A 22,838-nucleotide genomic window follows, 5' to 3' on the forward strand; every position below is an offset into this window, starting at 1 on the left:
CCAATTATTTAGGAGGAAGAAAAAGATACAATATAACAATAAAACATAAAATAACACAATTTTAAAATAGACAAAAAGGAACAGACTGGAGAGATGGATCAGAAATTAAGGCCATTTACTGCTCTTGCAGAAGACCTGGGTTTGGTTCCCAACATTCACACAGAGGCTTAAAACTATCTGTAACTCCAACTGCAAAGGATCAAGTCCCCTCTGACTTCCAGGGCACCACATGCCCATGGCTGCACTTGTTATTAACCACAAGACTAACACAAACCCAAGCCACTTCAAGCCCACTCACTAGATTGCATAACCTTTAAAAAAGAACCTTTTAAGGGCTACAGAGAAATTGAGATTTGCAGTCATTACTATTAAAATGTAAAATGGTAGTCACTTTGGAGAATATTTGTCAATTGGTTAAAAAGTTAAAATATAAAGTATGTCTTAGCAATTCTGCTCCAGACAGGTGTTATTTGACAACAAAATGAAGTACTTACAAAAACACTCTGCAATATGGGCGAACTATGAAAAGTCACAAAAAGCCAGTCACAGATGAACATATAACCCCACTCGCATTTTTAGAATAAGTAAATTTGTAGACAAAAAGTAGAATCATTATAGGAGGCATTGTTTTAAATTGGTTCCTTTTCTGGACCCCAACAGAATAGACTATTAAACAAAAATGGAGTCATTCTTGTTAAATGCCTCATCATCCAGGCTAGAGAGACAGACCATGGTAAGCTGCTTGCTAAAGCATGAGAACTTGAGTTGCATTCCCATCACTCACATAGAAAGTCAGGGTTGAAGGCCTGTGCCTATATCACTCATGCTCGGGTGGGAGAAGGGGAGAGAGGTGGAACCTTGGGGTTCACTGGTTAAATAAGTTGGAGTAACAGAGGAAGATGCCCAACATCTACCCAACCTCTCCCCCTTAACACAATGCCACTTAATCAATGTGAAACCTCAAGGAAGGAAATAAATGCCCAAAATAGACCAATCTGTCCTGAAAACAGATTTCAACCTATCTTTGTCAGCATAAGCAAACCCGTTCTGCTTTAATCTTCATAGAAGAGTAACCTGGAGCTGGAGAAATGTTCAGGGGTTAACAGTACTTGCTGCTCTTCCAGAGGACCCAAGTTCATTTTCCAGTACCCGTATCAAGTAACTCCAGCTCCAGCAGATCTAATGCTCTCTTTGGGTCTCCATAAAGAAGTACCAATTCTTTTGTCTCTCCTTCTTTCCTCTCCTCTCCCTCCTTCTCTCTCTCTCCCTCCCTCTTACACACACACACACACACACACACACACACACACACACACACACACACACACAGAGGAAACCTTAAAAAGTAACCTGATGTTAACTCATCAGCTTTTTTCAGTATTGATGTTTGTTTCAATTTTACAAAACCCACTGTTTGGCTCTGTTAATGTCTGGTGAGCATGCTCATGGATTTTATGGAATGGGAGTTAATGAATTGCAAATTAAAGCTAGCTGAATCTTCAACTATAACTACACTTGGCATACTTCTGTTTTCTGACAAGTTGTTACTTGGGTTAGGAAAGAGTATAGTAGAGGAGAATGAAGATGGACTGCTTAAGTGCATGAGGTTATGGGAGAATGAACATGCAACTGCCAGGGGTGGTGGCAAGGGGGAACCTCTAGAAAGTCCCAAAGATCTGGAATGGGGAGGGTCCCAGGGCTCAGTGTGAGTGACCTTAGCCAAAATGCCCAACAGTGGGGAAAGGGAACTTGAAGAGACCGCCTCCAGAAGTCAGACAGAACCCCCAGTGGAGGGATGGGGGCACCAACCCACCTACAAAACTTTCCACCCCAAATTGCTCCTGTCTAAAAGAAATGGAAGGACAAAAATGGAGCAGAGATTGAACAAATGACCGACAGGATTACTGATGCCATGCTATGCTTGCACACACGCCTAGCATGACTATCCTCAAGAGTACCAGCAGCTGACTGAGATAGATCCAGATACTAACAGCCACCCACTGGACTTAAGTCAGGGACCCCCTATGGAAGAGTTGGGGGAAGGAGTAAAAGAACTGAAGGGGATGGCAGTATCATAGGAAGACCAACAATATCAACTAACCTGGACCCCTGGGAGCTCCCAGAGACGAAGCCACCAACCAAAGAGATGGTCCATGGACCCTGGCACACATGTAGCAGGGGACTGATTTGTCTGGCCTCAGTGGGAGAGAATGGGCCCAATCCCACAGACTTGATGGATCAGGGAGGAGGGAATGCCTGGGGGCGGGGGAGGGGTGTGCTTTTAGAGACAAAGGGAAGAGGAGAGAGGGGAAAGAACTCTTCGAGGGGAGCACTGGGAGGAGGGGCAACATTTGAGATGAAAATAAAATAATTTTAAATGTATACTAACTGAAGCTATAATGATGGATGTAAATATGCTAAGGGTCTGAACTGTATACTCTGAATGATAAATTACATGTGATCTGGATTATATCTCAATAAAGCTGTTTTTAAGAAAATAAATTATAACAATAACTTTTCTGAGACAGGATCATAAGATGTGTCAAATGTTGAAAAGATATGCTCCATTAGTATTGAGACAGGATAAAGTTCAATAAAATATAAAGTAATCATTATCTGATATAGATAAAAGACTAATTTAAAAGTACAGAGCTAAATAAATGTCAAATAAAAATCATTGAAATATTAAAAGATATTATCATAAGCATTTAACGTCATTCATAAAAATAAAAAAATTTAACCATAAAAGGTGCTATTTTTCTATTTAATACTCTTGGAAGAGTCACAAACACAAAATAGAATTTTAACACTTAAACCAACACTACTTGTAAACGGACTTTGAAATTCTATGAGGAACTAAATAAACATTTTACCATAACTATATACATAATACTATCTGTGGTGGTTTGATAACGTTTGGCCCATGGAAGTGGTACTACTAGGAAGTGTAGCCTTGTTAGTAGAAGTGTGTAACTGTGGAGGCAGGGCCTTGAGATCTCATATTTATGCTCAAGTGTGATCCAGACCCTCCTCCTAGCTGCCTGCTGAAGACAAGTCTATTCCGGGCTACCTTTGGATTAAGATGTAGAACTCTTGGGTCCTCCAGCACATGTCTGCCTACATGATGCCATGCTTCTCACCATGATCAGGTATTCTATCAGCGCAACAGGAAACCTAATTCAGAAACTGGTACCAGGAAGTGGAGCTGTTGCTGTGGTGATAAATTGGACTACGTGGTCCACAGGCATTTGTAACTGGTTTAAAGAAGGAATCTGGAGGGGTTAGAAATACCTTAAGAATTCAATAAGCAGAGTTAAATGGGCCATTCTGATAGGAATCTGGAAGACCAGAATACTGAGGAAAATGTAGACATAGAGGCCCAGATCATAAGATTTCATTCAGAAGGGAACGAGGACATAATCAGCAACCAGGTTAGAGGCCTTAGGTCTTAGGGTCTGGTAAAGAGTGAGGTTGCATTCTGAGAACCTGAGCCAGGCTGAATTAAAAAGCAATGAACTATTTTGTTTGGCAGAAGAGATGTCAAGACAGAAGAGCATTCAGTTTGTGTCATGGTTATTACTTTCTGCTCTCATCCAAGTTTATATTGATTAAAAAAAAAGGAAAAAGTGAAGCAGAACAGTATTTTTTTTTAAAAAAAATGTAATTTAGTAAAGAATACAGTGAGTAAATTTAAAGTTATAGACAAGGCAGGTTCAAAACCAGCCTTACTAGCACCATTAAAGAGAAACATTGCTCTGAACTGGGACAAGAGGAAAGGTGTCCACCCATCAAAGGCTGTCAATATTAGTTATTGTGAAAAGAATTTAAGGGGATATACTGCTAAAGGGGTTCTCTGCTTAAGGAGCTGTTTCCCCAGATCAGACACAAAGGCAATTGGAACTGTGGTCCAAGGGGACCAAGCTTCACCCCAGCTGGATGTAAAACCTGGCAGTGTGTGACGCACATGAAAGCTGTAAGATTAAGGGGAGTAGGGAGGTATAGAACTTGTACCAAGGGTCCAGAGACTTGCAGAGGCCAGGCAACATGTGGCAGTTAGAGTATCTGCCAAGAGGATATTGCCTGAAGGTATGAAGGGGAAGCCTAGATTATAACTCCAGAATATTGGAAATGCCAGAGCCATAGTCATTTGCTAAGAAAAGCTGCAGGCAAGGAGTAGCACTGACCAAAGAGGGAAATTATATGTGTACAGGTAGCAGAACTCAAACGGAGCTGTCCAAGCCCTTTGGAGCCCAGAGAGAATAAGGAATGATCCAACCAAAGCAAGAAATACCTAGCATATGTCTAGAGCCTGCAATTTGATGAATTAGTGTGGCCTTTTCATATTTTCTCCCTTTTGTGCGTGCTGCACATGTGTAAGCATGCAGGTGCTTATACTCAGGAACACACACACGACATGGATGTATCCTCTACTGTTCTCTGTCTCTGTCTCTCCCTCAACAGAATCTCTTCAGCTTCAGCTAAGTTGAGGAGCCAGCAAACTCTTGGGATCTGCTTGTCTCCACCCTACATGTGATGCCGGGTTTTAAGTTCATGAAGCTATGCCCAGCTTTTATGTGGTTGCTGAGGATTAAAATTCAGATCTTTTTGCTTGATTAGTAATTTCCCAGAAGAGAATTTGACTTTGGACATGTTAACAGTGTTCCAAGTGTTAAAAAGACTAGTGGGACTTTTGAAGTTGGACTGAATACACTTGCACAGATGACCAGAAACCTATGTAGATCAGAAGTGGAAGATTACAGCTTAAAAGTGTTGTGCTTGAATGGCAAGCTGACTGATAGATTTGTGATTACTAATCTCTATTGTTAAATTTGACAAGATTTAGAATCATCGTGGAGACAAACCTCTGGTCACCCCTATGTGGGAGTTCCTAAGTTAGGTTAACTGACAAGGGGAGACCTACCCTAAATATGGGCATCACCGAATAGATCAAAGGTCCTGGACAAGAAGAAAGGGAGCTGAGAAGTTTTGTTCCTTTCTCTGCATGTCCCTCCTGTCGATGCAACACGATTAGTAACTTCACACGCCCACCACCAAGCCATACTCCCTCACTGTAATGTACTGTACCTTCAACTGTGAACCAAAATACTCTCTTCCTTCCCTAAGTTGCTTCTGTCAGGCACCTACCACAGCAACAAGAAAGGTAAGTGGTACAGATAGTAAGGAACTGTAACTGTTGGGGAAGAGTAGAAGTCATGAGGCTACAATTACAAGAAATAAATGGGAGAAAGGGAGGTGACTTGGGGTTGAGCGTGTCAATGCCTGTGGATTTCTGTGTATTATACTTAATACTGAAAACAAAACAAAACAAGAACTTTTAAAGATGTATTTTTACATCTCTATTAAACAAAACAACACCCTAAAAGCTGCAGAGAAAATACAGGGTTAGGACAGAATCAAGGTGACGCAGTGAAGATGTGACCTGAATCAGCATCGTCCACCTACAGTGAGCACAGACTACCCTGAGGTTCTGCTTTGGAGCACAGAACCCAAGTAACAAAACCTTACGACCTCCACTTTATTGGTCATGTTCTTAACTTGTTTTTCAAAGTGTAACTGGTTGATAAAATCAACCCCTCACTATATCCATTACAATACCCAAGTCTTTCACAGAACAGTATGATAAATCTCCCTTAGAATTTAGGGCCAAAATTATTTTCTATTCAACATGTATAATTTATCAAAAAATAATGAAATCTTGGAAAAATGATGACTACCTGGACTTTGTAACTTTATAATATATGCATACTTTAAAGCATGCTATAAGATAAACACATTGTCAGTTAAAAAATTAGTTAAATTTAAAAAATAAGTGTAAACTAAGAAATTCATTAAGTTTTGTTTGGTGTGGAAAAATTGATCTCTACAGTGTTTTTTGAGTTATTTCTCTTCTTACTATAACAACACTTGAGTTTTACAACCATCTGTGACTCTAGTTTCATAGGGATTGGATGCTCTCTTCTGACTTCTACAGGCGCCAGGCACATACATAGTGCACATACATACTGCAAGCAAAACACTCATACACATGAAAAATAAATATATCTTAAAAAGTCATTTATTTCGGGCTGGAGAGATGGCTCAGTGGTTAGGAGCACTGACTGCTCTTCCCTAGGTCCTGAGTTCAAATCCCAGCAACCACATGGTGGCTCACAACCATCTGCAATGATATCCGATGACCTCATCTGGTGTGTCTGAAGAAGGCGACAGTGTACTCACATACATAAAATAAATAAATCTTTAAAAAAAAAAAAGTCATTTATTTCATTGGGAAAAGACACTATCAAAATCTTTTTAACATTAGTTTGATTAAAAAAATCTCCATGCATGCTTTTAAATCTGAAATTACTTCAGAACAGCAAAAAATGTTTAAGAACTATTCACACACAACTTTTTCATTATTTCAAAATGAACAGTTTAAAAAAAATACACAGGCAGTGGTGAGCTGCCTGGTAAGAGTGCTGGAAACAAATCTCAGAGGGGCACTAGGAAAGAAGAAAGTCCTTAGCTTCAGAGCCGTCTCTTCAGTCTTAACTTTTGGTTTTTTTTTTTTTTTCAACTTGATGCAAGGTCAGATTTCTAAAAGTATAGTAATAGTTATAAAAATATGCTAAAGTCATAACAGTAAATTATTTACATGACATTAATATAGACATGTTTTTAAAATATTCAAAAAAAGTGTGAGTGTGAGAGTGAGTGTGTGTGTGTGTGTGTGAGTGTGTGAGTGAGTGTGTGTGCGCACAGTATAACTCCAGCAAACTTCAGTTCATCACAGCCAGCCAGTTCAGAACTTTACTTATGTGCATGTGGTCTACAGAAACTTTTAGTTGTCTTTCATTCTTTTAAAACTGTTGAAGAGTCTATTCCATTCATTACAAACTTTTTTACATTACTAAATAATTATGGTAAAAACTATCTTGAAAGATGTTAGGCCTTTATATTATTTCCAAAATGTAAAATTATACATTTCTAGGCCTTCTAAAGGGCATTTTTATTGTTCTTCTCTTTTTACCCTTCTGGTGTCACTCTCTGTCTAAATTCCTAGCCCCGTACCTACTGTATCTGTTTTATTTTACACAATGGCTCCTCTAATGATATAGCAGCATATTTGGCCTTTTTTTTTTTTTCAATAAGTCTCTTGTCAAGACTTTCTGACAGAATGAAGCATAACCATCAGTTACCACAAGACTTTAAAAAATGAATTAGAAATATCAGTATACTCATAATTATTTGCAAAGACTCAAATGTATTAGGTACAAAATATAACCCCACTACTCAAGTATTTATCTATATCATGAGTTAGGAATGAAGATTAAAAGTTATAAGAAGTTAGTGGTATAATCAACTGTCACCAAGAAACGTAGTCTGAGGACAGTGTACTGCATTTGGAACACGAAGCAGATAATAAGGTGGTGGTATTAAGTACTAGGACAGGCTGGTTTCAAAAAGCATGAGGCAGGATGGTCAAGAAGGCAGATGGATGGAGCTTGTCCTTTAAGATGTCTAGGCAGAGAAGTGGCAGGCTATGGTCCAAATCCAGGCAATTGCCGCTTTATGTGGGCTATCAATGATTTTACATTTTTAAATGGTTAAAAAATAATTGAAATACCACTTCATTACACATAAAACTTAACTGAAAGTGACCAAGTTCAAGGTCAAAGCTAAGTCAGTTCATTTAAGCATTGCCTGTGACTGGCTCTGCAGTACACAGCAGAGTTGGGAAGAGGCAGACACCAGGGGAAATCACCAGGTCAGTCCATATTCACTACCTGGCTTTTTGGAGGGTATCTTGTCAAACACTCTCTTCTTAAAGGAAGGCCTGTGTAACTGACACACTATGAGTTAAGGCATGAACAGAAGGCAGTGAAAAAGAAGCTGGATAAAAAGACACTCATAGGTCAGAGGAAGCTCTGGATGCCATCCTGGGAGCAAAAGGAAGCCACTGAGCTTTATGCAGAAGAGTGACAACTAAATTGCATTTTAAAGGTTGTTCTGACTGTTAATTTAGGCAAGAAATGAACACAGCTTGGACTACAGTGGTAAAATAGTGAGCTAGGAAAGACTACTTACAAACACAGTGTTCATAGTCTGTTTAGTCAGTGAGAATTTTTAATAATCATAACTCACAAAACTACTATGTTCGGAGTGCTCTCTAATAGGCAAAGTTAAGATAAAAATGTCAGCACAGCACTATTCATCTAAAAAATTGGGAATTATTGCAAAAATAAATGCTTCCAAGTGACTTTCTAAATATGATAAAAGACTGTTTTCATTAAATTTATGTATAAAGTATTTATAGGTAAAATAATGCAACATAAACTAACATTAAAGCAGAATAAACATAAACAGTCCTTAATATATTTCTATCATACCTTCTTGACCACATAAAGTAAAGAGGAAACAAAGAACGTACCTGCTACATTCTAGCAATGTAACTTTAAGCCGGCCCTCAGTAAGTGCCCATTGTTGAATATGGATAAGATCTTCATCTTCTTCAAATCCTTGCAAGGCTTGGTATGGAAAAAACGGCTTAAACCTGATAAAAGTAAAGATAAGTCTAAATTTCTGAATAATGATCATAGTTTAGAGCTACCTGAATACCTACCTGTTTAACAAAAGACTCAAAATATTTAACTATGTGTTTCCTCTACAAAACCAAACCATAGTACACTGGAAGGTAATGGTGTCTTCTCTGGACACCTTTATTGACAAGCCCAGAACACTTAGATACAGAAAGGGGGAACCCAGAGGCATCCAGGAGCCCCTCAAGTTTGGATGAAGACAGATTTATTTATTTATTTTTTTTTTGGACCAGATGAGAAGCACCTGTACCTGATCAAAATTTAGACTCCACTGCCAGTGGGCACAAAATGATTAGGACATAATAATAACATAAACAGTAGCAAACTACTACTGAAGATATTTGTTAGCAATGGGAATTGCTTTACATGAGTTTTCTTAATGTTCACACTCCAGACTGGTGCTGCTGTGTACTTCCCCTTCTCCAGATAGCGAAGTTTACAAAGGTTACTAAACGTTTGTTGATTCAACTTTACACAGCAATGGTCCAAGCAGAATTCAAGCTATACTGACTTCACCACTGCCCAAACTATTTAACAGCTCAACTATCTATGACTTATTGGCACACCGTGGTTATTATTAAAATAGCCCTTTTCTTATGGATATGCCTATGCTGAGTTATAAACTGTAGGAGTATAAAAAGAGCAAAACTTTAACTCAATCACAACTGCTACCCCTCCACTAAAGCAAAAGACAGAGAATATGAGAGAACTCGGGCTTGAAGCTCTGTGATTCTCAATCTACATGAGCCATGACATTTGCCTGTGCAGAAAAATTTATGGTTTAAAAATTACAAAACAAATATTTGGGTGTAGTGACACAAATCTATGATCCCAGCCACTAATGAGGTTAAGGCCTCTTGATAATTTGAACCCAGGGATTTAAAACCAGCCTAGGTAACATATCATTGATTCTAAGGATGATTTTGAGACTGAGATTCTAGATTTCACAAAGGCCATCCATCACAGTTCATCTTTCTAATCATACACTCTCTTAATATAACAAGCCTTTCTGTCTAGGAGGTCACTGCATGCTCCTGAGGGTAGTGTGCATAGGACTTCAGACCTCCGGTTCTAACTGAAGCTTAACTTTCTGGGCTCCTTAAGAGAGCAGTTCTCATCATTCTTTTTTCTACTTGGCTTTAGCTCTCAGATCACAGCAAACTAAGCACACTGGTTTCTTTCCTCTTTATCTAGTAGTCATTTAAAACACTGGCCACGAAAGTCTCTGTAGGCCTCATCTCACAACACCCGTGCCTCTCATAAACCAGCCAAGGCGCCACACATCCAGTACTTCAGCACTGTTGAGCAGACTTACAAAAATCAAACACTAAAAATTAAACATGTGGAAGATAACAGAAGTATACTACAGTTTATTCTGAAGGATGTTGATACAGGAGGGAAAGTCCTGTTTTACAGAAAATGTGAATAACGGAAAATCTACTAGAAAAGGAAAAGTGGGAACAGACAATGCTCGATGTTTTCTCCTGACTTTAAACTCGTATAGAAAGCAGAAATTCCCCCAGAATTGCCATAATATACTGATTTGCTTCTGAAGCCATTTAACTCAGACATGTTCTAAATTTTTGGAGATTAAAGAAAGATCAGAAACTGTATTTATGATATTAAAACAACATTTATTATATCTGAAAGCTTTAAAAATATAAGTCTTATAAGTTTCTGAAGAACATATAAGAATCTATTAACTAAAAAATTATAAATATTATCTCTAGAAACTTCAGCATTAGTACTGTAAGTTACTTAGCTAAATAACATTTAGCTAACAATCAATTCTTGTTAAAACATGTCACAATTCTCAGAGGAGCACCAGTTAAACAGTATATGATATATAATCTAACCTGAATTTATTAATGCCTACAGTGTTTTGCAAACAATGTTTATGCACAAAATACATCAAAACTAAAAAAAAAAAGTATGTATTCTATTTAAGTTGAATATACTCAACAGGATTAAGCTGTTATCCACAAACCAGTCAAAAGAATCCACATATTCATACCCCAAAACCGTTTGGGTAAATCAAAACCAAGCATGTATGAAAATGTCATTTAAAAAATCCTGTCTCAAAAATAAACAAAGCAGTTACAAGCACTGGGGTAGGAAAAAACAGTAAAAACAGTATCCAACAATTACTATAATGTATTAACCTAAAATTTGTTTCTACCCAAAAAAATTATAAAAGCTCAAATATGAAAACATGATCCACATAGCATGAAAATGAAAATATAATAATAATAAAATCAAACTGCTTGAGAGTGAACAGACTATAGATGTAATCAACATAAAGCAGTGATTATAATAGATTGGAAAAAGTCAAAAGGATGGTAAGAAAGGGCATTAGTTAAGTCTTCTTTCTTATAAGGTTAAACAGTAGATAACATTATAGTTATTACATTGCTCAGCAACATGGACGCAACAGCATAATTAAGCATACAGTTAACGCTTACCTTGTATTATAACTTACTTTCTATGGTAACTCTATGAGATGGATAAATATATAATTAGCACTCATTGTATAGATGAGGAAATTGAGACACAAATCGGTTAAGTAACCTGCTCAAGGGAAATACACACAGCTATAAAGTGGTGGAGCCAAAATCTAGGTCTGGCTTTAGAATCTATTGCCTTAACCACCTAAAAGCTGTTAAAGAGAAACTGTTACAAATGGTCACTTCTACACCGTGAGACTTAGGGCAGCCAAGTAATTTTTATAAAACCTTTCTGTTTATGCTGTGGCTCAATAATAAAAGTCATGGGTTAAATTCTCAGCACCTAATTAAATCCTTCTGCTCTATTTTTAACTTTCATGCATTAACTAAAATAAAGAGAGATAGGACCAAATGTTATAGGATATAAAACTGCTAGAATAGACTTAATTAGAAAATCTCTATTAATTCTAAAAAGACACGTAGCAGTCTGTGACTCAACAATCCTGCCCAAGCAGGATCTAATAGAAATGTGCATCAAGAAAAGATGGGTGTAACACTAAGCAGTTGTCCATTATTATCCCACTGAGGCATGTTTGTAGAGTGGAATAGTCTACAGAAAATAAAATTACAGCCATATGCATAAACATTTAATCAAAAAAGCTAGACCAAGAAAATAGTAAGCACTTATAATATGATTCAAATTATAAAGCTAAAAGATAGGACAAGTGGTGTTAAAAATCAAAAATCAGGAGAATAGTTACTTTTAGGCCAAGCAGGACGACACATATATATGACATGTTTCTCTCTGTGTGTGCACTTACTTGTGTGTTCTTCTGTGCAGGTACATATACGTGTGGACATTGTGGATGACAGAGCATCCCTGGGTGTCATCCTCAGTGAGGTTATCCACTTCCTCTGAGGGAGTGTCTCCCACCGCCTTAGCATTACCAAGTATGTTTCACTGGCTGGACAGCCCCAATGATCCTCCCATCCCACCTCCTATCCCAGCACTGAGATTACAAGCACACCATCATCCCCAGCACTGTTATGTGCTAAGTTTAGGGGAACTGAATTCAGGCCCTCACTCTGGTTTTATAACTGCTCATCTTGTCAATATTCTGAGTTAAACTGTCACAATCACAAATTTTTCATGTAGCGAGTTAAATCTTCAATTAATGTTTAAGGACAAGAAAGAAGTTGTATTCTTAAATGTGTTACTTTAGTAAATTAAGTATATATTAAAATGTATAATTAAAATTTTATACCTACAGAAGAAGCTAAACCTCCTTCTCTTATTGGATTGTAGCATTAAAATGTGTTTTTACTCTAAGATGTCTTTTCAAGATTGTTCTGTAACACACCCTGAATGCCAGCTGGTGACATCTCCATCACATGGCAGCAGTACAACTGTTTGCAAACACGGTGGTCCTTAGAGAAGGGTTTACTACAAACCCAGTATAAAAATATGCTGAGGTCTAGAGCTACTTGACTTCAATCAGCTTGTGTGTTCTTTCCTGGATGATAAATTTACTAGAGTTTCCAGCCTAGTAAAAGGCAAACTAACAATTAGTTTTTAAAAGGACACAGACCTTTAATGCAGAGCAAGAATTCTACCTCTAGAAATACACAGGCAAGGTGGATGGAGGACTTGCCAAGGAGGCAAAGTATTATGAAAAAAACAATATTTAAAGCAATATAAATAAATAGCACTCTCAACTCCATTATGTAACAAAGCGTATTATTTCAGTCAGGTTTTTCATCTATTTCTTATTTAAAAGTCAGAGAGGTTGTATTCTCTGTCTATGAGATGAGGTTTTTTTTGTTTTGTTTTTTTTATTTTTTATATTTATTTATTTATTTATTTATTTATTTGGTTCTTTTTTTCGGAGCTGGGAACCGAACCCAGGGTCTTGCGCTTCCTAGGTAAGCGCTCTACCACTGAGCTAAATCCCCAGCCCCGTTTTTTTTTTTTGTTTTTTTTTTTTAAATGCTAGCACTTTCTAAACTGCAAGGTATCATAGACGTTAACTGCTAAACATAGAATTCTTCAAGTGTTTATGTCACCTCTGAAGTACCTGTCCTCACCCTTTAAAAGTCTATCCATATTTATAAAGGACACATGCTCTGCCTTCTACACCCATATACTGAGATCTCTCTCTCTCTGCCTTCTACACCCATATACTGAGATCTCAGTGCATAACTGTAAGAAACATAACATTTTAAGAGCAACATCTTCTTATTAAATGATAACGAAAAATACCGTGAACACTATCAGTCAACAAACAGGAGAGATGTTTAAACCTTAAACATTATCTGTGGTAACCTCCTTGTTTCCTCAGGGAAGCAAAGGCAATGAGAAACAAAGTGGCTGCCTACACAACTAGCTCATTAGAACTATAATCACAACAACTAGGCCTGTCCCACTTCTTATCCAGCTAGCATTTATGTGGGAGGAATTGTTCTAGGAGTTTTGTCTATGTTATTAACTTATTTAACTCTTAAACACACATGTGACAGCATTTCTCCCTTTTATTTTTAACAGGTTAAAAACAGCATGTATTATATGTAACACAATTCAAAGAGTATCATGAAAATAACAAAACACTTCCAAATATTTATTCTATACAACACTGTATGTGAAAGATAAATGTACAAATATCTTGTAATATAAAGGAGAAAATTAGAAACTAAAGAGAACAGAGACACAGCCAATTAGAACAGAGGCACACTCACACCCAAGGCCAGTGCTCCTTTCAAAATAAAGTGTATTTGAACCTGATGACCTTGCCCACCTTAGGTGGTATTGGCAAAAGCTGTTAGACTAGTGTGATAACAAAATAATATGTACTCTACCATTAATGTACTCTTACAGTAGGTATCTGGGAAGTAGAGGGAAAGAATCAAGAAGGAACAAAAGAGAAGGAGAAAACTTAGACATAACTCGTGTTAATGACTTCATGTCCGTTTCATTGAATGGAGAATAATTCTCTACTCATAGCTGCCCCTACCCCCCCCCCCCGCTGATGCATTCCATATCCATTTTAATGCCCACAATTTCTATCTTTGTAGAACTCTGAATTCCTTCTCCAACATTTTCTATGATTTCCCCATAACTTTCTGATTTTTGTTTTTTGAATAAGGCAATTTAAAGTAGTATTGTTTACTTGGTCTCAGACTTTGGCTCTAGTACTTACTAGATTTGAGACCTTTTAGGCAAGTTACTTCAGCTTTTAAGAGGCCCAGTTTCTTCATTTGAAAGGACAGCAATAGTGTCCATCTTGCACACGTGTTTTACGAATTAAATGAGTAGTTTCTCATAAAGGGATATACTCTAGAAATAGGCCATATCAAACTTTGTGTACATATTAAGGCTGGCCTTCTACAGATATCTCAGAGAGCAAACATCTCCTCATCCTCCACAATAAAGCATTTCAGAACCTCCATTGATTCAAATGTTACATTCATGGCTAGTTCTCTCTTCCCTCAGCTTTAGATTTCAGGTGGCCCTGAGTTCAGTGTCTGGAACTGTTTTAAAACTATATACCTTGCATGGTTCTATTAACAATTACAAGAGAACAAAACAATAGCCAGTATCCCTCCCCATTTTAGTACTCCTAGCCATTAAATGTTATAGTTTTTATAAATCACACTATATTTTCACATGTATCCTGACAACTCATAACAATGTATGGAACTTACTTAATAAACCTCATTTTCTACAGGTGGAGACTAAAGATGAGACACTCAAATATCTTGTTTGCTGTTACACAATAAATGGCAAAATTAAATATGCATCAGATCCACTCTCATTCCTGTATGTCTTGCAATATCAATATGGACTAGCAGTTCTAAATAGCAACTGCAAATGTCTATATCCAATATTCATCAAAGGTGACTCAGAAAGGAACAAACAAGAAAAATAGTTCCTTTACATATAGTGAAAATAAACATCAGGTTAAACTAGTGGTTTGCAAACACTCTCTTCTTAGGATCCTCACATATGTTTTTCAATTACTGAGGACTCCAAAGAGCTGTTGTTTCTAGGGATGGTGTCCATTAATTCCCCATGAGAAATTAAGCTTGCATTCTATTAACTGACAGTAATGACATCATAATATATCGTGTGACTTCTTGAACCCCCACTGTAAAGGACTAAATGGGAAAGGCAAATTACATTTTTATACTTTACATTATTATGAGTATAATTTTGACTTGATAGGGCCCCCTTATAAGGATCTAAGAGAGTCAGCCAAAAGGGTGCCTCAACTTCATTTTAAAAAGAATTAAAGATTATAACTCTGTGTGTTAGAGTCTGTGTACAGGTATACACGACTGTGGCAACCAGAGGTCAATGTTAGGTGTCTTCTATCAAACCCCACCTTACTTTTTCAGTCGTTTCATTTTATTTTATGTGTATGGATATTTTGTCTTCATGTAGGTCTATCAGGCATTTGCCTAATGCCTGTTGAGACCAGCGAGGGCCTGGATCAGATGCACTGGAACTAGAATTACAGACAGTTGTGAGCCACTATGGGTGCTGAGAATCAAACCATGGTCCTCTGAAAAACAATGTTCTTAACTGCTGAGTCATCAATGAGTTGCAGATCTACTGAGTGAGAGACACTGTCTGAAAAGATAAGGTGGAGGGACTCACCAGATCTGGAACTCATTGACTCAGTAAGGGTAAGCTAACTAATGAAGATCCCCTTTTCCCAGTCCTGTCCACACACCCCATGGTCAGAACTGGAATTACAAGTACTTGAATACTTCAGCTTTTACATGGATGTCAGGGATCCCAACTCAAGTCCTCATGCTTGCACTAGACAGGTACTTAACCTCATTACATTGTTTCTCACTACTAGATTTAAAAACAAAACAAAACAAAAAATACTTCAAAGAGGGGACTATTTTGATTTAGTCCTTCTACCACAAATTACTTCTGGACTGTACAGTACCCCTGAAAAGGTACTAAATTTTATTGAATAAACCGAACTCTTGTGGAATGGGGGAGAGAAAACAACCTAAAGTAATGTTATCACCTCCCAACTGTGGAAAGGCAGGGGCTATAACGTATGACTATATAAAGTTTGTCTGGGCACATCAAGACAGAAAATAAGCCATTACTCCACTGGAAGGCAGAGAGATTTGAATAGAGCAAGGAGGAAGAAATTATACGCAAAGGTTCTAACTGTCTAGCTTTTCAGTTGTTCTCTCTTAAGTAAAAGCAAAATGCTTTCTGAAGTATAACTGATTTTAACATTACCTATACTTCTGTCTGTTTATCTCTATGTCTGTTTAAAAGAATCACATTCAAGTAGTAAGTAATAAAACAATACTTATAAGATTAAGGACTATGCCCGTCTATCCTTTGAGAAATCTACATGAAGTCTATTCTAAGAGAAGTTCAGCCTACAGAACAGGGAAGCAATTGCTAAATCATATATTCACATAATTCTTTTCCTCTCTCAACCTTAAAATCTAGATTTTCTTTTAATTGGTGTCAGAAACTATAAGCAGCATGGTTTGTCCTAGAATAAACTAAACCAGAACACAAATTCCATATCTGTTAATGCTACTATTTCAGAGAGAAAGGCTGTTTCTTTTCAAGAAAAACCTTAAGAACACAGATATTTCCTAAGTTCCAACAATTATTACCACAGACTCTGGTTCAATAACTTCTCATAATCCCAAAGACTCTCAGATTCAAGTTCAAACCCTAATTCTTAAAATTATTAAAAAGTTCAAGTTTTGAGTGATTTACTTAATTGTTTTTTTCAGATTTTAAAGTATTTAGATATTTTAGTAATTTACTTTTAAAAAGGTATAATGTAGATATGCTGTGCTTAGTAAAGTTTATTACAAATTATGATCATCAATTTTTTCTCTTTATTCATCCCCAAATATCTGAACTTTATACTCCTTATCACCCCAACATTAGTAAACAAAAGGAAATACTTTACTGCACATATTTAGCTTAGTTCCTCCATATCAAAAGTTTGCTACTATGACCTGCTTAAAAATAAAAAAGTTGCCAGGTAGTGATGGAGCGCGCCTTTAGTCCCAGCGCTTGGGAAGCAGGAATAGGCAGATCTGAGTTTAAGCCTGATCTAGAGTTCTAGACAGTCAGGGCTACAGACAAACCCTGTCTCAAAAAAAGAATAAATAATCTTTCCAAATACTGAAGTGCTAAACCTTACAGAAGAGTTCTATCTGTCAACAACAGTAAGAACAAGAGACTTTCAGTGCCTTCTAAAAATCATTTTCATTCAATTGTGTAAGAATACCTTACTCTAGCAAATCACAGAGAACTGGAAGACCTGAAAGAGTTAACTTACTTTACCAAATGACTAAGGTAAGACTATATGTAGCCAGCAACTATAATCATCCTTCATACTGAGTGTTACTGTAACTAATCTGTATGACAAACTCCTACAGGGAACAGGAGAGGGAAATGGTTTAGTGAGTAAAACACTTCCACGCAAGGGTGAGGACCCAAGTTTTGTTCTCCAGCCCTCATGTAAAGCTGGATACAGTAGCACTTGTCTATAATTCCATGTTCCTATGGTGAGATGGGAGGCACAGACAAAAGAATCCTTGAAGCTGGCAGGCCAGCTAGCTTGACAAATAAGAGACTACCTCAAAACAAAGTGGAAGGTGAATAATAGTATGGACATTGTCCTTTGACCTTCAACACACGCACGCACGCACACACACACACGCACGCACAAGTGGGGGGCAACTTTAAAAAACACATTTGTGAAACAGACAAAACATTAGCCTACAACACAAACACTAGACTTGTAATTTGCTATATACTTTTATCTACACGCCTAAGTTGTCTAAGAACAGAGCATAAGTTAATTTTCAAGATAGAGATTTCTGGTCCTTAATACTGCAGAGTTGGTGCCAGTGTCTCTGTCTCTGATGAAAAGATCAGCTCATTCATGCTCCCTATGGTTTGCTTGTTTTTGAACATGGACTCATGTGGCTTAGACTCACAATGTAGCTGAGGATGGCTTCCTCCTCCTCCATCTCCCAAGTCCTAGGATTACAAATGTGTAAGGCAGAGTTACTACTGCTATAAAAAACTTTCCAGCAAAAACTTGTAGTCACATAACTGTAGGTCATAGAGGTAATTACAGATTTGACCCTAGGAGCAGCATCCTTCCTTTAATATCATTCCTAAGCCACAATTGCCCATTCAACTAGTCAACAGCAATGACTCTAGTAAATAAGTTAAGAACTTGTGGTGCTTTCAGTGAGAATGGACTCCATAGGCTCATATTTTGAATACTTGGTTTCCAGTTAGTAGAATTATTTGGGAAAGAACAGGAAGTCTGATCTTGTTGGAGTAAATGTGTTCTTGGGCCATGTGGTTGTGTACCTGGTCATGAAACAACATGAGCTCTCAGCTACTGCTTCAATGCCATGTGTGCCATGCTCCCTGACATGATGGTCATGGACTCTAACCCTCTGAAACTGTAAGCCTCTGGATATGCTGTCTTATCATAGCAATAGAAGAGCAATGAAGACAGTATTTCATGCAAAAGGATAAGCCTCCTGGCTCACTTTTACTACAGCAGCCACAGTATTTTTAAGTACACAAGAACTAATTATGTTGGGGAGAGAGAGGTTTTCCAGCTATATTGCTAAAGCAAATCAGAGCCCAGCTATTTCAATATCCCACTCACCATAGAATCAGCTTTACTCTTCCCACATGAAGAATTTCTGGTGCCAATGCGCTGACCACAGAAGAAAGCGAAATGTGTTCTAAAACATTCTGCTGATTTCGCAAAAATTGACAATTACGTGCTAGACTAATGAAAATAAATTTTGTTATTCTATATCAGTTCAAGGAAAGAATGATCTACAGTTAATCAATATTGACATTTTTAGGAATGTAAAATTAAAAACCAAGGCTTTTGGAATGTAGAGAAGGCTGCAAAAACACCCATATTTGTCTTTTCATTGTGTAGAAAAGAGGAACTAGTACCCAGTATAGGACTAGGATTGACACCAAGTCCTTGTAACAGACTGATGTCTGTAGAACAGTGCAGGGAGAGGAGGCACATGTCTTGAGAAACTATACAAAAATATCTGTTTATAAATCAGTCAACAATAATCTTTAACCATTAAGAAAAAAGTAAGTTAGAGATGAAATGATTGCTCAGTTGGTGCAAGCATGGGGAAATGAGTTTGATCCCCTGGAACCACAGATAAGACACCATGGGCCTGTAATCCTGGAGCTAGAAGGCAGAGACAAGACAGCCCCCAGAGCTGGTGGCCAGCCAATCTAGCTGTGTCACAAGTTTTAAGTTCAGCAAGAGAACTCGTCTCTAAGAATAAAGTGGAGAGCAACTGAGTCAGAAACCCAACACCAAACTCTAGACTGCTCATGCACAGGCATATGAACGCACATGTGCATGCATGTGTAGACAGACACACATACACCCTCCTTAAAAGGGGGTGGGGTTAAATATACTCCATATATTCTGTTTAAGAACTCCAAAGAAAAACAAAGACATTCTAGGAGAGATCATGTCTTCCCCTCTTCCAAAGAGCTGAAACAGAAGTGTAATGTTTAATCTATGTCCAACAGAAAGGATGATGAAGTTCAGGTTGTCTGAGGAAATTACTAAGGCCAGGTGTATAGGAAGAATATGTCATCTACATGAGCAAACACAGCAAGAAAAGCCTAATGGCATAACTGTCCACGTGGTCATCACCAAGCTAAAGCTGGATAAATGCCAAGGGGGTTGGGGGGAGATCCTGGAGAGGAAAGCCAAGTCTCAATAAGCAGGAAAGAAGGGCAAATACAAGGAAACATCTAAGGAGATGCAGGAACATTAGAAGCTCATTAAAGACTGCTTAAGTTATTTTATTTTATTTTTTTTATAAAGGGATAAGGAGGAAGAATTGGATCCACACATACTGTGGGAGGGATACCTAGTTAGTTGCAAATACACCTGGGAGTGACATTTCTACCTCACTTTGCTATTAAGGAAGCAACAGGAGAGGGCAGGTGTAGAGAGGAAGGTGGAGAAAGAACTGAGAGGCATCTACACTCAGTGCACGAAACAACTGCACCTTGGATTATTTACATATACTCCTGGGAATAGCAGGGATAGGTTTTTAACTACTCAACACTATCTGGATACCCGTAAAAGACTGGCAAAATACTGTAAAAAAAAAAAAAATTCAGCACTTACCCAATGAGATTTGTAGAATAAAGTTAATGGCATCATATTTGTGTTGAACTATCATTGCATCAGATGCCTCAAACAAGCTAGAGAAATCTCACCAAGAGGTAAGAGAGAGACAGAGAAAGATAGTGGGTGTGGGGGAGGAGTGGAGGAAAGAGAAAGGGAGAGGGGGAGAGACAGCACTGTGTTCTACAGAAGTCTGTTTAGAAATGCCTGAGCCACACACTCTTGGGAGCATTACAAAAGGTAAGCTAGACTGTGAAGTGTCAGCTCTGTGCCAGCTTATTAGTATTAGTTGAGTTTATGGCAACAAAATCATCTTCTGTCAGCGTTTACTTTTCAGCCTGACGTCTTAAAACCCTACATATGTTTCAAGGTAATTAATTTCATGAACTTAAACAAAAATTTATTCTTCTATTTTTCTGTAGAAATTATCCACAGCCCTCATTAGCTTTCCATAAAACAAAACTAAAAAGACCCTTTAAAAATCTGAGAAGCATTTTGTTTTGTTTTGTAGAAAGCTAGAATCATTATTTTTTTCTTTGTTTTTTGAGGGTAAAGATCTGAACAAAGCCAGGCAGTGACTAGTTCAGAATTTTCAGGTGCAGAGAGTTCCATCACCTTCTTTTAAAATTTAAGAATACAAAGGTATCGAAGCTTACAGGTCTGAAAGCAGCACAGGCCTCGCAGCCCTCTGTGCTTGGAGTAATGACTGTTTATTGCTACCGGAACTGCATGTGACCTGGGATTCCTGGAGGCTTCCTATTACTTCGTTTGTTTATTTGGGACTCTGAGAAAGCCATCAATCCCTTCTAAACCTGAGTTTCTGTGTCCATAAAAACAAGATGTCTCTCTTGCTTGGGAGAGAGATAGCAAGTGTGTGGACTGCTTAGAGTGCCTGCGGACACCTATAGGAAAGTTATTTTATTGTCCAGCTTATCTAATAAACTGCTAGTTAATACTTCACATCAATACTAAATGTCAGATCCAAACACTCCTCCAATATGATATGCTTTATTTCAGGAATAAACTGTGGTTCTCTGACAAAGCCAAATACACACACACATACATTACTGATTAAAGCTTAACTTCTTCCTCATACACTTTTACCCTCAGATTTCTAAAGCAGATTTATCAATGCATTTCTATAACAATAGCATCTTCAGGAAACCCAATGTACCAGAAGTAAAACTATCATTAAACCAGAGAACACTTAACTCTAGTGTTACTCTTTGCAGTGGATTTGTGGAAGTGAGTAGTACTGAGGCCTATATATAATGTTTTTCCCTAGACATACTATACTATATATAAGTAAGTAATCATCTGATTGCTTAAGCAGAGATATTGATCTGTTTGTGTTCCTCACAAACTGAAGTCTTAGGTATATCAAAATGTCACTATTTATTAATTTAATTATTTGTTTGTCCTAGAAAACAAACAGTGTGGCAGCATGAATTCCTTATGACTATTTTTACCACCACCATACCCAGTAAAAACCTAGATATACGCAGTATGCAATCAGCACTTACTGAAAAATAAATGACTTTCTAAAACGGCTTCGTGATTCATCTCTGAGAAAATGATCTTGAAATTCCATTTACAAAGAGACATGAAAACATATTTCCTCTAAGCCTTAATGTAAGAAAAAAGCACAGCAGATAAAATCAGCTATTATATTACATCATTACTTGAGAATAGCTAGAATGACACACCAATGCCATTGTTTCTAGCATATGGATGTATGAACAGTTAGTTACATTCCTAGTAATATTAGTAAGTAAAGTGAACCATTACTACTGCCACTAAAGATTTTAGTACTCACCTTAAAGAGAACATACAATTTTAAGGTTATCTATGTACACACAAAAAAGTAAGAAAGAGTTAAGTACAATACATCTCCCAAACAGTTGTGTCAGTTTTGTTTTGTTTGTGTGTGTGGTGAGAGAGAGAGAGAGAAAGAGAGAGAGAGAGAGAGAGAGAGAGAGAGAGAGAGAGAGAGAGTGTGTGTGTGTGAATTTACTTTGGAAGTTTCTAAGAGAATATTACTTAAAAATCATCTTTGCCTCAAATAATCAGGAAAAAACTTTTAAATATAACTGACATTAAGAACAAATGCTCTTCTTCGTCTCATCAGACCAAGAAATAAATTATGTATAAACTACATTATAAAGTAGGAGGCTTGACAGACCAAGCCTAATTTAGTTCTTGGAAATCAATGGTGTGCACATTAATATAATGGTGCTATTGTCCTGTCCCTCAACCTTAGCAGGATAATACAGTGTGGTCTTTGCTTTCAAGTCACGGAGAATATATAAAAATTCCTACGAACACATTTTCAGGATGTTTACAGTAATAAAAAGACAGAAAAAACAATTAGTTACAACAAAAACTAATGCTCAAAAATTATTCTACACCCATAAATACCTATAAATGATTTCCCTACATGTTCCATATTCAATAAACTCAAATACAATGCCAATCAAGTGACTGTTTCCTCTTTTGTACCCAAGAATTGTTAATTACTGACCAAATCCACTCAAACAAACTGTTTTCCAAACAAAAGGCAGACCCTACCATTTTCAACTACCACT

General features: G+C 37.4%; 1 protein-coding gene across 2 annotated transcripts in view; it reads right to left on the reverse strand.

Moving 5' to 3' along the window:
- The window catches only part of Pdzd8 (PDZ domain containing 8), a 57,762-nt gene that overhangs the window by 29,783 nt on the left and 5,141 nt on the right, over window positions 1–22,838 (reverse strand). For both annotated transcript variants that reach the window (NM_001107446.1, XM_087552365.1), the window contains exon 2: window positions 8,432–8,554. In NM_001107446.1, coding sequence (NP_001100916.1) covers window positions 8,432–8,554 — 123 coding nt within the window. The remainder of the gene's footprint in view (window positions 1–8,431; window positions 8,555–22,838) is intronic.

Source organism: Rattus norvegicus, chromosome 1 (assembly GCF_021556685.1).
Source record: "Rattus norvegicus strain SHRSP/BbbUtx chromosome 1, alternate assembly SHRSP_T2T, whole genome shotgun sequence".
NCBI classification, from domain to species: domain Eukaryota; kingdom Metazoa; phylum Chordata; class Mammalia; order Rodentia; family Muridae; genus Rattus; species Rattus norvegicus.